We start from the raw sequence: 19,281 nt of genomic DNA on the forward strand, positions 1-19,281 counted from the left end.
CTGCCCTTGCAAGAATTTTTGCAACATCCGAGGAACTTACTGGCGCTCACGACCCAAGCGGACCTCGACCTAGCGCAAAGGCTACCCTCGGGGCACGTTCTCTTACTCCCGGGTTAGCCCTCCATAGAAAATGGGTTTAGGGTATACTACACAAAACTCTGGTCGGTAGAGAGGAGATTACAGGTAACTCCTAAGAAAGTAGTTCTCGGTAAGTATGTTAGGAAAAATAAGAATTACTTAAAATTTTTGATTTTGTTCCAACACGGAGTACTTACCTCGAACTACTTTCTTAGGAGACTTATACTTTAGGAGGTGGAAGTGGCCTTCTGGACTGAGAGACAGTCTGGAGAAGGGAAAATGAACCTAGATAGGAGGCTATGTTCTACTGACCCCAAAATGGAAACGAGAACTAGGGAAAAATACGCAAAAAACTATCACAGTGTCTAAGTAACTCACCTCTGTAAGAGTCTTCGGAGACGAATACATCCAACTGAACGTGTTCCCCATGGTAGGAGAAGGGATCAAGGGTAATGGAGGGGAAGGGTGATAAGGGGGAAAGGTAAGGAAGGAACCTGTGTCTCTTGGACTTACCGCCCACGGCTTCCCCGGGGCTACGACCTTAAATCTTGTGGAGCGTAGAAATGACGGGCCCAAGAGAGAAACCGTCCAAAGATTTCTTAGAACAGTCCTTTAGGTAGTGAGCCGTAAAGGTGGACTGTCTGGACCAAGTGCTTGCCTTCAGGATCTGGCCCACTGCCATGTTCCTCTCGAAGGCCAACGAAGTACTCAGGCCCCTAATATCATGGGGTCTAGGCTTTCCCGGAAGGGAGATTCCTGAGCTGTCGTAAGCTCTCATAATTACCTGCCGTAACCAGAAAGAGACTGTATTCTTGGAGACTGGCTTCTTCACTAGCCCCGAAGAGACGAACAGACTCTTGATCCCAGGACGAAGCCTGGACGTCCTCTCCAGGTACTTCCGCACTGCTCTGACTGGGCACAGTAGCAAGTCCCTTGGGTTGTCCGAACGCGGGATCGCTGGCACTGAGAACCCCTCGAACCTAGGGTCCCAGTAAACTGGGTTCTGAGTCTTGGCTACAAAACTAGGTAAGAATCTAAAAGTTGCTTCTCGCCAACCTTTCGAGTGCGAGACCTCGTATGACAACCCATGGAGCTCACTTACTCTCTTCGCCGACGCAAGGGCTAACAGGAAGACCGTCTTGAGGGTGAGCTCCTTGTCCAGAATGTCTTTGAGGGGTTCGAAGGGCGGCTCTGACAGGACTTTCAGAACTCTAGCCACATCCCACTGGGGCACCCTAGAGGCCTGGGGGGAACATGACTGTTCGAAGCTCCTGATGAGCATCGAGATTTTCCTGGAAGCTCCTAGATCAAGGCCTTTCAGGAGGAAGACCTGTCCCAACGCCGCTCGGACTCCCTTGATGGCTGGAATAGACGTACCCACGTCGTCTCTCAGATAGACCAGAAAGTCGGCTATCTCATGAATAGAGGCCTCCAATGGCCTGATGTTCTGTGAGGCGCACCATTTAGTGAAGGTGGCCCACTTCGCTTGGTATACCGCGACCGAGGAACGTCTTAAGTACCCCGACATCCTTGCTGTGGTCTACGACAAGTATTCTTCCCTCTTCAGGAGACGCTCGATAACCTCCACGCGTGTAGGCGGAGGGACCGAGGGTTTTCGTGAAAACTTTGGAAGTTTGGTTGCCGGAGGAGGTCTGGCCTGTCTGGAAGGGGCCAAGGTGGGAGGCGCGCCAGTTCCTTTAGGTCCGCGAACCATTCTCTCTCCGGCCACCAGGGCGCTACCAAAGTCATCCATAGGTTGTTTTCCCGCCTCACTCTGTTGAGAACTTGTCTGAGCATCACGAAGGGCGGGAAGGCATACACGTGAGGTTGTCCCAAGGGTGTTGAAAGGCGTCCTCGAACGCTGCTGTTGGATCTGGCACAGCAGAACAAAAGACGGGGAGCTGTGCGTTTAGTCTCGTGGCGAAGAGGTCCATCACCGGCGAACCCCACTTCAGGATGACCGTCCGGGCCACTCCCGGGTGTAAGGACCACTCCGACCCTACTACTTGACCCATCCTGCTGAGGCCGTCGGCTAGGACGTTCCTTTTCCCTGGGATGAACCTGGCTGTAATCTCGACCTGTTCTTTCGCAGCCCATTCCAGGAATTGTGTCGTGAGACTGCACAGCTCCTTCGACTTCAGTCCTCCTTGTTTCTTCACGTAGGCCACCACCGTGGCGCTGTCGCACATCAGAGCCACGGTGTTTCCCCGGAGTAGATGGACGAATTCTTGGCATGCCCTTTGCACGGCCAACAGTTCTAGCACGTTTATGTGACGGCTCTTTTCCTCGAGGGACCACTTCCCTTTTGCTGACTCGTTGAGAACGTGGGCTCCCCAACCCTCGAACAACAGCATCTCCGGAGGATCGATTGCAAAGAATATTCCCCTGAGGGTGTTTTCCCTGTCGTGCCACCACTTCAGGACTTCTTTCGTCTCCGGGAACACCGGAACTATTTTGTGCGGGGACTCCCCTGGGGTCCAGATCTCCTTCAGGTTCCATTGAACTCCCCTGAGTTTGAGCCTCCCCTGGGGGACTAACTTCCCCAACGACACAAGGTGGCCCACCAACCTCTGCCAGTCCTTGGCTCTCCTGGGCTGGTCCATTAGGAATGGTTGCAATATCTGATCCAGATTGTCTAGCCTCTCCGAGGAGGGGAAGGCCTTCACCAACTGGGTGTCTAGAACCATCCCCAGATAGGTCATCCTGGTGGAGGGCGTCAGCTGCCACTTTTCCAGGTTGACAGTGATACCCAAGTCGCTGCAGAACCGCAGAAGCTTCGCGCCTTGCCCCCTCAGTGCTCCCTCTGAGGCTAAAAGCAACAACCAGTCGTCTAGGTAACGAATCAGGCAGATGCCCTGCTCGTGTGCCCAGGCTGAGACTGTTGCGAAGACTCTCGTGAAGACCTGAGGAGCTGTCGACAGTCCGAAGAAGAGAGTTCTGAACTGCAAGGCTAGGGTACCCCACTTCACCCTTAGGAACTTCCTGGTGGAGGGGTAGACGGGTATCTGAAAGTAGGCGTCCTTGAGGTCTAAGGACATCATGAAGTCCCCTTCCCTCAAGGCCGCCAACACTGACTTCAGGGTGTCCATTTTGAAGTCGGTCTTGGACACAAACTTGTTGAGGGCTGACAGATCTATGACTGGCCTCCAACCTCCTGTCGCTTTCTCCACCAGGAAGAGTCTGCTGTAGAACCCCGGGCCGGGATTCTTGACCGGTTCCAACGCCCCTTTGGCGAGCATGGCTGACACTTCCTCCTGCAATGCTGCTCTCCTTAAGGGGTCCTTGGGTGCCAACCACTCCTCCTGTTGGTCCGGGATCAGAGGGGGCGGTTCCGCTAGGAAGGGCAACCTGTACCCGTCCTTCAGTACTGCTACGGTCCACGGATCCGCTCCGTAGTCCCGCCAAGAGTATTTAAGGCATCCCCCTACCTGAGGCTTCGGCAGGAGTAGGGGGCCTCTCCGCCTATCCCCTCCTAGAGGCGCGGCTGGAATGTCCTCTCCTGGAGTTGGAATAGGAGGGCCTAAAGCTTGATTGCGGGGCTGAACTTCCCCTACGGGAGGGCTGCGGGGCTTGGTGCCAAGACACCGACAGGGACTCCCTCCTCGGTTGGACTGGCGAAACATGGGACGGGTGAGGGACGTCTAAGGAGGGTCTCCTGTGAGCTGGCCGTCTTGCAGGCGTGGGTCTGGGCTCTCCCGCTTCTTTAAGTTTTCCGACCCTCTCCATCACCTCCTCGACCGCCTTAAGGGGGAACACCGACTCGCCCCAAACTGGTGAGTTCCTCAACTCCCTCGCTTCCTGTTCAGGTAACCTCCGTACCAACTTGCTCAGTACTGTGTCCCTCTTCCGCAGGACCCAGTTGGCTGCTTGAGAGAGAGATTGGTAGGAGAGAAACTTAAGAGCTTTTCCTCCCGAACTGATCAGTTCCCTTAGTAAGAACTGATTCTCGGGGACGGAGAGGTCATGAGAGGACTGGAACCCCACCAGTGTGCAGGCCCACCAATCCAACCACGACGAAACGTACACCAGGTCTAGGGCCATATCTTCTATCATGGACGTTTCCCCTGGAGAAAAGCACACCGGAGCAGAGGATGCTCTTGTCTTCTGCCGCTCCCTGGTTCAAAATTGCGATCGCTGGCTCGACCGTACGGGAACCTCCGCGACGACCCTCCGGGACATAAAAGCGTTTCTGCGTTTTAAGTCCCGGAAGAAGTTTGGAGGCACTCTGGCTCTTGGGGGCGTCAGCTTGGCTGGCTATGAACCTGTCTATATGGTCCATACCCAGCTTCACGTCCCTCGCCAGGGGTAGGGCTAGGGAAGGCTTCTGCTGAACCGGGGTATCCACCAGTCTGCTCAGCCCGGAGAGCCAGGCCTGCTCCGCTGAGGGCTTAAGTTCATCCAGCCTATGGTGGCGCCTGATGAGGGCTAAGACTCATTGGTAGGAGGAGACGTCGTCTGACGAGCACTCTCCTCCTTCTACCAGGGCTTCCGTTACCAGGTCCTCCGCATGGGGAGTCCCGTCGATGGCGGGTGGAGCCGCGTGGGAAGGCAGGACTTTATTCTTATGGTGGGCCATCGGCGCGGTGACGCGCAGAGAGGGCGGATCCGCTGGGACGGGAGTAGCCGTTATGGGTCTACTCCCTCCCGCGGAACTTCGCGGGTCTGCGGGCTTCTGTGGACCAGCTGGCCGGCTTTGTTGCCCGGGGAAAGCCGTCGAAGTACCGGAGGCTGGGACTAAGCTGCTAGACCGAAGGAGCGACTCTTTCCGCTGGGCGGATGGAGCCGGAGCCTTCGCGGACTCAAGCTTGTCGAAAGTGACCTGGTGCGGCGCCTTCTGACGATAATAAGGTCTGATGGAGGAGCTGTGCCGCGAGGGTGACGAAGAGACTCTAGGGAGCCAACCGGAGGCGCCCGGAGCAGAGGTAGCCTTAAGGAGTTCACTCCGGGGGATCGTGACCCGCACCCACTTCTCCTCAGACGAACGGCTCCTCTTGTATTTCTTCCGGGTGGTCCTGGATCGTTTCCTGGCATGGCGTGAGCGGGACCTCTCCTGTTTTCTCCTCGAGTCCCTCGGACCTTCGTCTTCCGAGGAGAACGAATCTGACGAGGAGGAGGAGAGCGATGACGGGGAGGAAGGAGAACCTGCTGAGTGGAAGGATACGTCTAAAGTTGCTGGGGGATCTTCGTGCCAGTCCACCAGCGAAGAGGGCTGCAGAAAGACGGGCAGGAGCGTTGACGACGGTGCCGGGGGAGACCGAGGAACTTTCTTGGGAGCGAACCAGGTGTCTAACTCTTCCTCCAGTCTCATGGGCGTCCTGGGTGGCGCACAGGCGACGGGATCCGAATTTGACGATCCTGCTTCTTTCTCGGCGTCTCCCCCGGTTGCTGAAGCACCTGAAACACCCATGATGCGGGGGAAGAGGCCGCAGCATGCTTCCCCCACATCGGATCTTCAGCAGAGACGGGCCTGGCAGGCACCAGGACCTCGTCTCCCGAACACACTCCCGCCCCTCCCTCAGGCCCCCCCCCATGCCTGAACCGACACATCCCCACCAAAAGACATATCAGACTCTTGGGGAAGGGCAATGGGCCGCTTCCCCGCAACAGACTTACCTCGTCCCCTACTCTGGGTAGGGGAAGGCGGTAGGGAGCCCCTCTCCGACGAGGCATCGGGCGACGCTAACGGCGAGGAGATGCTAGCCTTCTTAGGCGATCTCTTGGCTGCTTTTTTCTTTTTCGTGCCGTAGAGAACGCACTGGATCTTGTTCCAAGACTCGCACTCCGGACACGTGGCTGTAGGGGAACACACACTGCCTCTACACGAAGAACACAAGGTGTGGGGGTCGACCTCCGGCTTGGTGAGAAAGGCACCACAAGATTTACCGGCCATAGGCCCGGGGCAATAACGGGGATGCTCCATAATGAAACACTAAAGCACCAAACGACACAGGGACACAGAGGAAAGAGGTGGATAAGGTTAGGATTGAACACGTGGGGACCGCGTGGCAAAGACACAAAGGGTCGCACTGGGTGAAGAGAGCGCGGCGAGATGTTAATCACGTCGCGACCAGAAACTTACTGGTGACCGAGACCTAGCCGAGCCCGCTCTCTGACCCAGGGTCGCCTCGTGGCGCGTATTCTTCCGCCCAGAGCTACCCGCTATAGAAAACGGAGGTAGGGGAAACTACACAAAATTCTGGTCGGTTGGGAGGAGATCCCAGATACTCCTAAGAAAGTAGTTCGAGGTAAGTACTCCGAGTTGGAACAAATACAAATTACTTAAGCAAAAAATTATTTTGTTGGTTAGAATCCCTAACCCCCAAGCATCTTTTTAATTGAAGGATACAGAATTAGAAATTTTTAGTTTTCTACATTGACTTTTTTTTTTTTTTTTTTTTTTGCAAAATTTGCAGGAAAGATAAAAAAAACAATCGACAATACATCATTATTGTAATAAGTTCATAAATGACAAAGTATATCACGAATAGCGTATAACTTTCATATGCTTTGAAGTGCAGATTCATGGTCATTTATCTATGTGAGAAGCATAAAAGGAAACAAAATATTGTCCTTACATGCTATTATTCCCAAGTAAGACAGTAATGTCCCATTTTGTTGGCCAGTCACCTTCTTTAACATCTGTCACAGTACATAAAAGATATTATGAATTATTATGTTATAATTACTACAGACAAATGATTGCAACAAACTATTACTTTGTACAAGGCATATTTTGAATTAATTCAACCACAAAACATTTTGCACTTGAAACACTCGATGTTCATAGTCTAAAGTAACACAATTATATCTGTTATACTATTATGTAAATTTTGTAGGTAGAGCAACATTAACCATAAATTGAACCACTATGTTTTAGGTAACACCAAATCTGGCAACTGGGCGCTAAATTGGTCAAGTCTAGAACCTGGATTGTAAGCTAAAACAACAATTGATTATGGCATCTTTGCTCATGATCCCTGCCAAACACTGCCAGCTAGTGGAAGGCGTTCACTTTCATTAACAGAGCTAGCTATCACATTTTAGTCATGTAACAGACGATGAATTGTAGTCCTATTGTATGTCCTTTGGTAGATCATGTAACAAGTTGCCCAAGTCCTTTGAGGGCAAGGATCACTAAGAATGCCATGAGGATTAAACCTGCAACTATCAGCACTAGCATTTGGAGTACTGACTGATCTGCTTCTGGTGCTTGGGACCAAGCCAGGATTGAACTCTGAAATAGAGAAAGGATACAATACTAGAGTTTGATAGAGGATAATATACATATTTCAGTTTAGGAAAAGACTTCATACTGTATTCTCCAGAACATAATTGAAAAAAATAAGATAGGGTTCTTTGACAAATAATTTACACCCTGAAAGCTTTTGGGATTCACCATGTTTTAAGATTTGCAAAATTACCCCACAATACTTAAACCTAGAATTAAATTAACTCGCTGCAGTTAACCCTAGATCACCATAATTATGTGTATGATAATTACCCTTGGTTCCTATATGTAGCTTATACAAACTTTAGTCCTTTAAACAGGGCAATGATTTTGGCACAAGCTGGAACACCCATTGAATTCATTAATGAGGTAGTTAATGTCAAGTGGTGAGCACGGGCAAGAAGCACCACCTCCAGGAAGAGCCTTGCTTTGAATTTTGCACGCAATGTATACGAACATATTGCGGCTCCTTTATCCAACATTTTCATTTTCACCCCCCCCCCTCCGGAAGTGAATGCTATTTGCTGTAATGGAAGTGAAGCAAGAGATTCGTCTTGCCAGGAAAAAGGTGGATGCAGCAACAGGTTTATGACTTGTGGTGGCCTATGTGGTAACGTTAGACTGGGGTTTGAGTCCCACTCAGTCATTAGTTCCTTTGGTTGCAGCTATACTTGTGAGCTAAGGAGGGGGGGGGCCTATAGGTCTATCTGCTGAGCCATTATCAGCCATTGCCTAGCCCTCCTTGGTCTTAGCTTGGGTGGAGAGGGGCTTGAGTACTGATCATATGTATACAGTATATGGTTAGTCTAGGGTATTGTCCTGCTTGATAGGGCAATGTCACTGTCTCTTGCCTCTTGTCATTAATGAGTGCCTTTAAACCTTTAAACTAGCCGTAGATCCACAAACTCGCTAGGCGTCATTTAAGGGGGCCAAGATTGTTTGAAATAATCCCTGTGTGCCGAGTGTAGGTTTTGGCCTCTTATGCAGTGGCAGGTGTGTGTGCCCTGAGGAGGAAGACGACCACAAAGTCTTAGAGGCCTGTCTTGGCAAATGCCCAAAAAAACACCACAAGAGTCTTTCACTTCTTCCGTCTCCTCAATGACAGCATCAGCCGCTGGTCCTCTGTGCATACACTTTGGGTTTGGTCCTTGAGGAGTATACGTCAGGAGAAGGAAGCCCTCGGATCTGCATCAGTGGGTTATTCAAGTTCTGGGTGTGTGTAGAGTTGCCTTGATGTTTACAGCTCCATTCCCGAGGTTGGAGGCTCTTCTCCTGTTTCCGTGCAGACCGCTGACAACAAGGTTAACCGAAGGAAGGATTGGGTCATTTAGGTAGGCCTTCCATGGCTTAGTTGAGGGAGCTGGTAGGTTGTGCCCCTTCCCCAAGTCCAAAAGTGACACCTGTGGTAGGAGAAAAAGCTCAAGCACCAGGAGGTGCCAAGTCAAGCCTCTGAGATTGGGCGGAAGTTGGCTCCGGGGCTAAAAGTGCCTGTTGCCCCAGTGCCCCTGTTCACCCCTTGTGCCTGGGGGTCCAGGGCTCTTGACTCCTGAACCCTCTGTGCCTGTGACCCAGTTTGTTGGTGTGGCTGATCCCTGTAAGTGTGCCTTCCCTCTCCCCCATGGCAGGATTCCTCAGTGTTGAAGTATCCTGTGTGGTTCTTCCCCTCGGAGGAGCGTCATTGTTGCTTGTTGCTCAGACCTCGACTCTTCTACTGGCAGAGTCAGGGGTGAGTCAGGAAGAAGAAATGGGGGCGTTTTTCTTCCTCCTCCAGGCTCCTCCATGTCTTCCTGTAAGAAGAAGAAGAGGTCGAAGAAGACCAGGAACCTAGCCATAGTTGGAACAAAAAGGATCTCTTTTTTTGGGGATGGGGGGAGGGGGAGGATAGCACACCTGCGGCTCCATGTCGGGCTGGTGCTTGGAGCAGGGGCCATGAACGCATGTCAGGGTCGGGTCCCCTGGCTACCCCGGTAGTCAGATGGGACAGGCATGTTAGTCTCTATAAACTTTTTGTTGCCTGGTTGATGGAGGAGCTTCAGTGCCCTCCATCTCTCTTCCTACCTGGACGTTGGACAACTGCTCCTGCTCCTCCTACTTGGGTTGAGAGGATAGCACAACTTGATGTTGTCATTGCCCACTTGCGTGTAATGGAAGACCAAGAATTAAGAGTGGATGCACCTTTTCTGAGGCATTGGGCCATAGCAGTCCTCCCTCCCCGATCAGCAGAGGTAAGAGTATGTGTAACTTATGCCGTCTGCCTTAATCAGTGCCAGGGATTCTTCCACTGCTGTTGTTAGTTTACTTTGGTTCCCGATTATGTTCCTGGTTCTGCCTTTAGGATAGAGCGGTTATACTCATTTTGGGAAGTGAATCACCGGAGCATCCAGCCACACCATCTACCCCCATCTGGGCATGACTTTGGATTAGGCTGTCCCTAAGACACCGAACTTCGGACCGGTATCAACAGAGGCCACAATCCCGAGTAAGGGTATTCCTTTGTGGACGCCTTTGCAGTCATCTGTGAATGCAACGCACTGGGGGAGGCAACCTTGGCACTGCTATCAGGAAGACCCGCAGTCATTGATCAGCAACCAGTCATATAGGATTTTGCTCCCATTTCTTTAAGCAGAAAAGGTTCTATGCACCAAAAACGTACTGCATCATCTCCTCCGCAAGCTGACTCATTGGTGTGCGGACTGAGGGGGTTACTCCTTGGAGAGACTGAAGTCGGAAGGAAGCCATAGCCTCCCTCAAAACTGTTTCCAGGTTTGACCAATGTTCAGGGTTAGAGATGTTCTCAGCAAAGTCACACCAGTCAGCAATTCAGTGGGGTAACTGGGTTTTGAAGAGAAGGGATGCCCTGGTGTCCCAATTCAGAAAACAAGTTAGGCCAGAGGTAGCTGTTGCTTCAGATCTCTTTGGTTCAAGTGGCAACGTTTCTCCTTCCGTGAAGTCATGTGCAGGATTGGTTTGTAGGACTCCTCATCCAATACTTAGCTTCTTTCATGGGTCCTGACCCTTCAAAGGGAATTCTGGCCATGTCAGCGAGATCGGGTGCATGAGTAGGGGGATACCTGTCTTGCCTGAGAGCAACCTGACATTGACACAGGGCCCGAACCGTGGGTAGTTAGTGCCCTCTGTCACACTTAATGTACTACCCTTTCAGGACTGTCACCCCCCCCCCCACTGAATCCCTAGCCTTGCAGGCAAAAGTGGAAAGGATGTTGGAGAAGAACATGGTCAAAGTTATTCGAGACAAGTCTTTGAGCTTCTACAGTCACCTGTTAATGGTGGAAACCTAGTGAAGTCAACAATGGGCATGAGATTGGTCATCAACCTCTCTCCTCTTGAACAAGTTTTTCAACAAACGGAAGTTCAGGATGGAAACAGTACTGTCTGTGCTTGTTCCATCAGAGAGGGAGAGTTCATCCTTTCGGTGGATCTGAAGAATGTATACAATACTTTCAATTACCCGTGCATCAGTCCTCTTGGAAGTACCTCTGCTTCTCCCTCTACGGTACTGTATACCAGTTCAAAACTGCATCAGACTGTGTACGGCTCCTGGGTGTTTACTCGGGTGTTCACTATGGTAGCAGCTTGCGCCCTCTTGCAAGGGTTATGTCTGCTGATGCATCTTGATGATTGGCCGATCTTGGCATCCTCAGCGAGGCAGTTGCTATAGGATTGAGAACGGATTCTCGCATTTTGTCACGATCTGGGGATTTTGATAAACTGGAAGAAGTTGAATCTCATACCCAAACAGGTTTAAGAATTTGTGCAGCATGCTGACAGACACGGCAGCAGCAAGTGTGTTTGCTCAAGGAGGTTGCGTGACTGTTTCTGTTCAAGACAGAAGTCCCAACTTCGTGTTGGCAGAGTACCCTTGTCCCCCTTTCCTCACTGGAGAAACCTTTCCTCTGCCACACCACTGCCTGGAAGAAACAGGTTGGGTAACTCGAAAGAGGTGCCATGTCCCGAGAAGTTGTGAGCTGTCCTGCCAGGTTCTAGGAAAGACCTAGAGGTCTTCCTTGTGATCCCTGCGCTGAAGAGTTCCAGAATTACAGATAGTTCCCAGGTAACTTGTATGGGAATGGGGTGCCCGAGGGATGGCCTTACCCTTGAGAGACACAGAGTGCTGCCCAATGACCGAGGACAATCCCCAGTATCCTCCCTCCAACCATCTCACCATTGGATGCGTGCATGGGCTTCAGTTGGAAGCCTTAGGAGCAAACAAATTCAGAATGCCTTCTTAGCCAGCCCATGAAGATGATACAACAGGTTGCTCCAGTGATTCATTCCCTCCCCAGAATGTGATTGTTCTGTCTACTGACCACATAATCAGGGACTGAAGGCAGGCCCCGGGGGAAGGCTGGCAATAGTGAAGAAAAGATCCCTGGAATTGACATAACAGACATGGAGGGAGTAATTCGAATGATGCCATCCCCTAAACTTACTCAACTAAAGTATTGAGTTAAGGGAGGAGCAAGAGTTCAATGTCCTGACAGAAGGGGAGATTAATTATGCCAAACCTCTTGCATCAACTGGGAAGGTAACAAGTGTCCGGGGTCATAACTCATGCCCTCCAGTCACTGGATAGCCAAGGACCCTGATCCACAACGTAAGAGTGGCGAGACTGGGCCTAAGCCACATGCATTGGTCTGGGGGGGGGGGAGTCATGGGATCCTGACTTTGCCCCCATGCATTGGCTCTGAGGCTAGATATCATGGAGTTGACCCCGGACGATAGCCAGGTACCTTAGCCACAGCTCCGGGACCCGAGGCTTGGGGCTCTGACACGGGATCACTGCTCCAACCCTGAGCATTGGCCTGGGAACTGACTCAGAGGTCAAACAACCTTCTACGCAAATATTAAGGTAGTAGCGGGAACCCAAGGCCCTTGCCCCTCAAAACACAAGCCCAACACCATTCATTGGCTGTTTATTTAACTTGGCTACTGAACTAACTGTGACACTGAGTCACAACCCTATGCAATGGCCCTGGGACCCTGAAACATAAGTCAACCTAGCCACCCAGGTAAGCGGATAAGCCAGACTGAGGCTCAAGGCCATTGCACTGGGTCATGGTCAAGGACCCCTTACCTCAGCTTCGGGGAGCTGAAAAACAGGGATGTCACACATGTTCTGCTTGGCTACTGGGGTACTGTAGTCTGGAACCGGAGCTCCGTCCCTAGAGGGGTTGGAGCCCTGAGGCTATGATCCTAACACCATGCAATGGCTTTGGGGTCTTGGAATGGCAGGACCACAGCACCTCTCCTGCTTGGCTACAGAGGTAGCCAGGGACACAGGGTCATGCCCCTAACCCCATGTATGGGCTCTGATGGACTGAAACAGAGGGCCATGACTCCCTCCCCACAGGGTCAAGAGTCACTCGGGTGCTGTCTAGTCGACCTATGAGAGGTGGTGTCAATAGGAGTCTTTTCCTACGACCACGGCTGACAGGACTTTCTCTACTTCTTCATCTTCGAAGAAGAGAACAGATAAAAGTCAAAGAGTAGGAAGAACGCACACATTTCTTCGATCTCCAACCCTCCTCTCAGGCTCTGCAAGCAGAGGATTCGAAGTCGGAGAAACCCAGACAACAACGCTTCCCTAAGGGAAAAAACCACAAGGACTACTTCAACAAGAACCACAACAATTAGGAACACCGTCACACTTGCAGAGGAGTGAAAGCCTCAAACCCCCTCAGGAACAATGGTTGGGGTGAAGCGCAGGGGACGGGGGCCAGGGGATTCGTAGGGGGACCGACAACACAGAGGAAACACATCCCTTTGGCCCCGAGGAACATAGGGAGGGGTACTACTGCAGACATTGCTGGGGACACACTGATCACACCCTTCACTACTTGTGGCACCTAGACACTGGCACTGGGGAATCTCCCTGAACGGTCTAAGCAGCCCAAAACTTTCAATAAGTCACACTAGTTGATGATTGCACAAACTAAGAAGTTGCTGTTGATGCATACTCCCTAGGGATTGAGTACGGGAGTAAACACATGTCCTCCTAGAAGTTGCTGTTGATGCATACTCCCTAAGGAGTAAATCCTCACGCCTGACACCGCAACGGACATGACCTACACAGATGATTGCAAACAGTTATGCCCCTTGCAAAAGCATAGTGTGGATCTCCAGCCAGTCCATCTTCCGATAATCGAGTGTCTTGCAACTTACTGAACGAAAAATAAACTGAAGAGTTTGCTTAAGAAAGTACAGTACGTCCATGCTCGATACGGCTAAAAACATAAGAAGAGATTTTGACAGGAAAGGGGCATTGCTACTTGCCCTCGCCTGTCACTCAACTGCTCATCTAAACAATTTAACGGCTGTCCAGCTCGCTCTGAAAACATACTCCCTACCTAAAGGATGATAGTTTGTTTTTGTGTAGGAAAAATTCTATTTTACAGATCACTGCTTCAGCAATTACTTTTGATAAAGAATAACCCTTGCTCATAATGTCTGAAATTGTGGGTTTGTGGTCACAATATTGTATGAAAAAAAAAAAAAAATTGAAAGGAAAAGGGATTATACATATGCTGGTAAAAGCTGATCTACATATACTGTATTATGAGGCAAGTCAAGAAATTCAAAAACATCATTCTAGGACTGTAGTGGGTTCTTTCAATTTTGAAGTGGAACAAAAGACCAATTGAAACCTTGAACTTTTCCATACTTTGAAAAATAAATAATTGAAGGAATTGAAGGTTGACACCTGTAACGTATCAAAAACAGTATAGGTACAGTAGTTGATAAAAGTTAAACATGTCAAAGCATATGGTAGTAAACCATGTATAAATAAATGATTAAAAAAAAAAAAAATTGCAGTTATATTTTTGCCTTTTTTTTAAACATGACAAATTTAAAAGTAATTTCCTAATGTACAAACCTTTAAGCTATTTAATAGGGATTATCCTTTCGGCGAAGTTGAAACTAGACAAAAGAATTTCAGCGAGGTGTAACTACCCCACTGCTAGTTAGCGGTAGGGGTTAGTTGCGGTAAACGGCCACCCCACTCACACACACCTGTGTATTCTGGTCATTTTTTATTGCAGGCAGGACTTATGGGGGACAGGTGATGACAGGACAATTTATACAAAGGTTTGTATGTTAGGAAAAATACAAATTACTTCCAAATTTGTCATTTGTTCCATCACTAAACAAACCTTACGCTATTTAGTACGGATGACTCACCCCTTAGGAGGGTGGAAGTCCGGACCAACAACAGGCTGGTCTTTGACCAGTGGTTTTCCTGTATATTTTCAGCAAGTAACAAAGAGAAACCCTCACACCTATCTAAACTAGATTTGCAAACACAGTTAGCGGCCTGAGCAATTCTGATGAATCTGTGATGCTATCAGTGTGACTATTCTATGGAAAACATTCTCAGAAACATAGGAATCTTAGAAGTAACCACACGTTAGCCAATCCCACCTTGGCAGTGGGTATGGGGAGCAGCAAGTATATTAATTTATACTGGATTACATAAGGGAAACGGTGATACCAGCAGACAATGGGGGTCAGCTTTGCAGAGTACTGTAGGAGGTGTTGCCATGTAGGGGGGTGTAAGATGAAATAAAGGAGCCAGTCATTCTTTGTCAATCATCCAAGTCTTATCCTTGAGAAAGGTTTAGCCTTCTGGTCTGGAGGAGATGCTCGAGGAACAAGCGACGGCCTTCCGTCGCCGTGTAAGGTGAAAGAAAGGAGGAGCCAGTCATTCTTTGTCAATCATCCCAGGCTTATCCTTGAGAAAGCTTTAGCCTTCCGGTCTGGAGGAGATGCTCGAGGAACAAGCAACGGCCTTCCATCGCCTAAGTCTAGGAGCGGAATTCCTCCTGAGGGTCTATTACTGGAATACAGTTGTGCCCTTGAGAAGAGAACTAATCCTTACACGATCCTCACCACGGAGAAAATCGAAGTCGCAAAGGAAGTCCTCAATGGGCTCTCCGATGAGTTGCAGATGTGTCACTGGACGTGACGTGTCTGTTAGGCAAGACGAGTATGTCAGTGGCGGGTATGGGTGAAGCCATCTAACCTCGGAAGAATCGCTCAAAAAGGGAGCCTAGCAGATGGAAGCAGTCTTTCTCCCACGGGAAGAAGAGATCAATGTCTGTCATTGTTACCCGCGCTGCTTCCAGAAATAAGGAAGCCCTCTGAACAGAGACTGGAGGAGAATGTCTCCCGCATTAGGGGTGAATTGGGTAAATTCAAAATCCTGTAGACAGCATCACCCGAAGGGGAGACCACGTAGGTGAAGGAAGTGTTTCCTATGAATGGGAAAGTAGACGAATCTCTGCTGTCACCGTAAGCAAATCTTCCCGAAGGAAGAAAAATGCCTTTCTAGGAGATTAAGAGACTGTACCATTCGTGCTCTGACCATAGTCCTGAGGACGTGTGATACCATATGTGGCCTCCATCCTTTCTTTAATGCTTTCATAGGAAATGTCTAATCCGGGAAAAAAAAAAGAAACGAGGAGATCGACTCCCTGGATGAGATTCTAGTCTGGCAATCTCCTTACCAGGGCAGTCTCCTGATCAGATCTCATAGAGAATCAGAGGAATGGAGAATCCCTGGTTGGATTTGTCAGGGACTGTTGTGGTCTTGACAAACCTGCTGAAGTTTCTGCAGGCTGATCACCATGTCTATTGATACTCTTATTCGATTTGACAGTTGGGTCTCTCCTGAGATTACTCCAATTCTCAGATCGTAGTAAACTCGAGATGTCTTGCAGGAGCTCGAGACTGTTAGGATCAGTCAGTCGTCCTGAAATCTTCGGAGACAAGGCCGATCCTAAAGGAGATGTTTTCTAGGGTAAAAACCCCTGTGAAAACCTAAGGTACTATCTAAACTGAAGCACCATTCCTCGACATGACAGGCTAAAGACGGATGTCCAGGAAAAATAACTAGGAGTATGAGTCCTAGTGGTCGATCCTGTACAGGAAGCAATGGGCTAACTGTATGAATGACTCTCGCATGTCAGAGTCTAAAGATAAAACTTGTTCCCCGAAGAGGCAAAAACTGGAGACTTCTGTAAGAAGTGACCGAAGAAGCTCGGCGGTATCTTGACGAACTGTGTTTTCTCATGAGATCAGATGTTCCGAATGCCAGGGTAAAGAGAAAACTCCTCCCCACCTATTAGAGGAGGATGGAAGAGACAAGAGAGAATGCTCTTGTAGCTTGGAGGTGGACTTTCTGTCCTTGGAAAAGAACACGAGCTGATTACTTCCAACTCGTAGGAGGGATTTTTTCCATTACTCGAAAAACCTCACTCTAAGATGAGAAAGAAATTATTTTTGAACAAGTCCGGCTACAGAAGAGAGTCATTGTCCGAGTTGGAGGCTGGAGGTGCTCACACAAAGGTCCGAGGGCACATAGTCTGACGGAGACCGGGAGCACACAAGATGCCGACATCCTCTGGTATTCTAGTAGGTCACCCATCCCAGGGTTGACTGGAATTTTAGCAACTACATTGCAATACGCTGTCGCGTTACACAGCGCTGAATTCCATTCTCTAAGACTAAGAGAATGAAAGGGGCGGAAGCCCCATGGGGTTGTGTCTCCTGATGCTGGCGGAGGAACACATTCAAAGAATCTGCTTCCACAACAGCATCTGAGATTCTATTTGCTGTCGGAGCCTGCGCAACTAGCGCAGTTTCTATCCACACAAAGTCGGCTCACGAGGTAGTCTTATAACATAACTGGCAGAAGCAGCAACCTGGTCCTTGAGGCACATGGCACGTAAGCCATTCTGTATTAGGAATGGAAGTGTAGGTGAAAACCGTACGTTCATGAGGGATAAACAACAGCGAACGTGCCGGATGAAGAAACCTGGCTACATGAATGCAGGTTCTTGGAAGTTCAGAGAAGGAGATGAAATCCTCGGGAACTGAAGAAACCCTGTTTGTGAGAAACAAACAAACCCCAAAAGTTGAGAGGGTTTATGAAGCGCCAAGGTTAGCCCTTGTGCATTACCCAGTCGTTGATGGAGAGTGCTGGGTCAGGTTCCAAGAAGTAAATTTGTGTTAAACTCCTCCAACTCTATGTGTAAAGGCTAACGAAGTAGCGTAAACCCAAGAGAGAGGAGAGAAGACGATTTATGTCATCTAGATGAGAGTTCTTTCCGAAGAAAGACTCCCGGGAAGCACATTCTTCAATGAGGTGAGGGTCTCAGACAGAATGGATTGTTCTGGAAGTGTCTTTACCCTGGAAGGCTAAGTTTCAAGGGCTAAAAACATTAGATGCTGTAAGTGGTTGCTGGTTCTAACAGCAACTTAGCTGTCTCATGATGATCCTGAGCATCTTAGTGATGATCATGATATGGTGAACGGCAAGCACCCGAACAGCGAGCTGACGAACGGCAAGCACCCGCACAGCGACCTGACGAACGACAAGCACCCGAACAGCGACCTGACGAACGGCAAGCACCCAAACAGCGACCTGACGAACGGCAAGCACCCAAACAGCGACCTGATGAACGGCAAGCAACCAAATGGTGAGCTGTCGCATGGCAAGCTGGCGAACAATGAGCTGTCAATCGCCGAACAGTACGAGTAGCTGGAGACTGTCTAGCTCAGTGGTTCCCAAACTGGGGGGCGCGCCCCACTAGGGGGGCGTGAAGTCATCTGCTCGAAATTACTTGTTTAATAGAATAATAAAATCATTAAAGGAACAAATATCTTTCATTACATACATGCATCCATCTCACTAACTTTGACAAGAAATTGTGCCTTAGTCTCATAAGTATTTCCAAATATTATATGCCATGTTTTCAAATTATCTATTCTTAAAATTGCAACTCAATTTTGCCCATTTGCTAATGTTCAAACTTTTTTTCGCTCACTTTGAACCAAATGTTTCGTTTTTAGTTACTGGATTGTACTATTATTTGTTTGAGTGACTTTCATTATTAAAATGTAATACAAACAGAAATCTGTTTTCCTGTACAATGCTAAGAAATAAATGTAAGAATCATTTCATATAAAAAAAAGAGAGGGGTTGGGGGCGTACTGGTCTACTGGAAGCAAAAAGGGGGCGTCAGGTAAGATAGTTTGGGAACCACTGGTCTAGCTGTTGAATAAGTGACCTGGCGACCGGCAAGATGGCAATATATAAGCTGGCAATCGACGAGGTGACGTTCGGAGAATTGATATTGGCGAGCTGGCGAACGGTCTAGATTTGAGCTGGTGATCAGCGGTGGGCGAGCAGGATATAGGTAAACTGGTAAACAACACTATAGATTGACAATCGGCGAGTTGGCGATCAGCGAGCTGGATATCGGCGAATGACGAGTTGGCGATCTGCGAATGACGAGTTGGCGATCAACGAGTAGACATTCAGCGAGCGGATAATCATCGAACTGAAGATAGACGATCGACGAGCTGGCGAGTTGGAGATCAGCGAACTGGAGATCGGACGAGATTATTGGCAAGACAAGTCAGCTGGGCGAGAAAAATCTGCTGGAGAGAAAAAATAGCAGGGTGAAGAGAATCTAGAAGAGATAGCAGGGTGAGAAGATTCTGGAAGAGACGAGACCTGGGCAAGATGAGTGCCGGGCGAGGTCTACTCCGAAGATGAAGAGCGGGAAATGGACAAATCCAATTCCCACCTAAGGAATCCCCCAAAGCGGAAACCAAAACAGGTGAAGGAAGTCAACCTGCAGATGGGAAGACGACCAACATTTGCTGCCATTGTTGGCAATTCTTCTCACAATCAGGAAGAATGCCAAACAGTGGCTGGTAGAGGGACTCTCTTTCGGAAGGGAAAGTTCCAACACCTGGAGGAGAACCTCTGGGCAGCACTCTCTGCTTCCCTACAACGAGTTCTATCTCAAATTGAAGGTCGATATCAAGTATTGCCTGAGAATGAAGCCGAAGCTTGTTCTCTTGGTTACCCCCCCCCCAGAGGGGTTACCCGAAGAACAATGTCAGCACGAAGGACGGGAATGGACGAATCCAATTCCTGCTGGAAG

At 49.3% G+C, this 19,281-nt stretch overlaps 1 protein-coding gene across 2 annotated transcripts in view; it reads right to left on the minus strand.

The window, feature by feature from the left end:
• Nucleotides 1–6,515: 6,515 nt before the first annotated feature.
• Nucleotides 6,516–19,281, minus strand: part of LOC137632607 (bcl-2-related ovarian killer protein-like) — a 120,166-nt gene continuing 107,400 nt past the window's right edge. For both annotated transcript variants that reach the window (XM_068364653.1, XM_068364654.1), the window contains one exon: nucleotides 6,516–7,312. In XM_068364653.1, the coding sequence (XP_068220754.1) occupies nucleotides 7,172–7,312 (141 nt within the window). In that variant the 3' untranslated portion in view covers nucleotides 6,516–7,171. The remainder of the gene's footprint in view (nucleotides 7,313–19,281) is intronic.

Source organism: Palaemon carinicauda, chromosome 41 (genome assembly GCF_036898095.1).
Source record: "Palaemon carinicauda isolate YSFRI2023 chromosome 41, ASM3689809v2, whole genome shotgun sequence".
Lineage (NCBI taxonomy): Eukaryota > Metazoa > Arthropoda > Malacostraca > Decapoda > Palaemonidae > Palaemon > Palaemon carinicauda.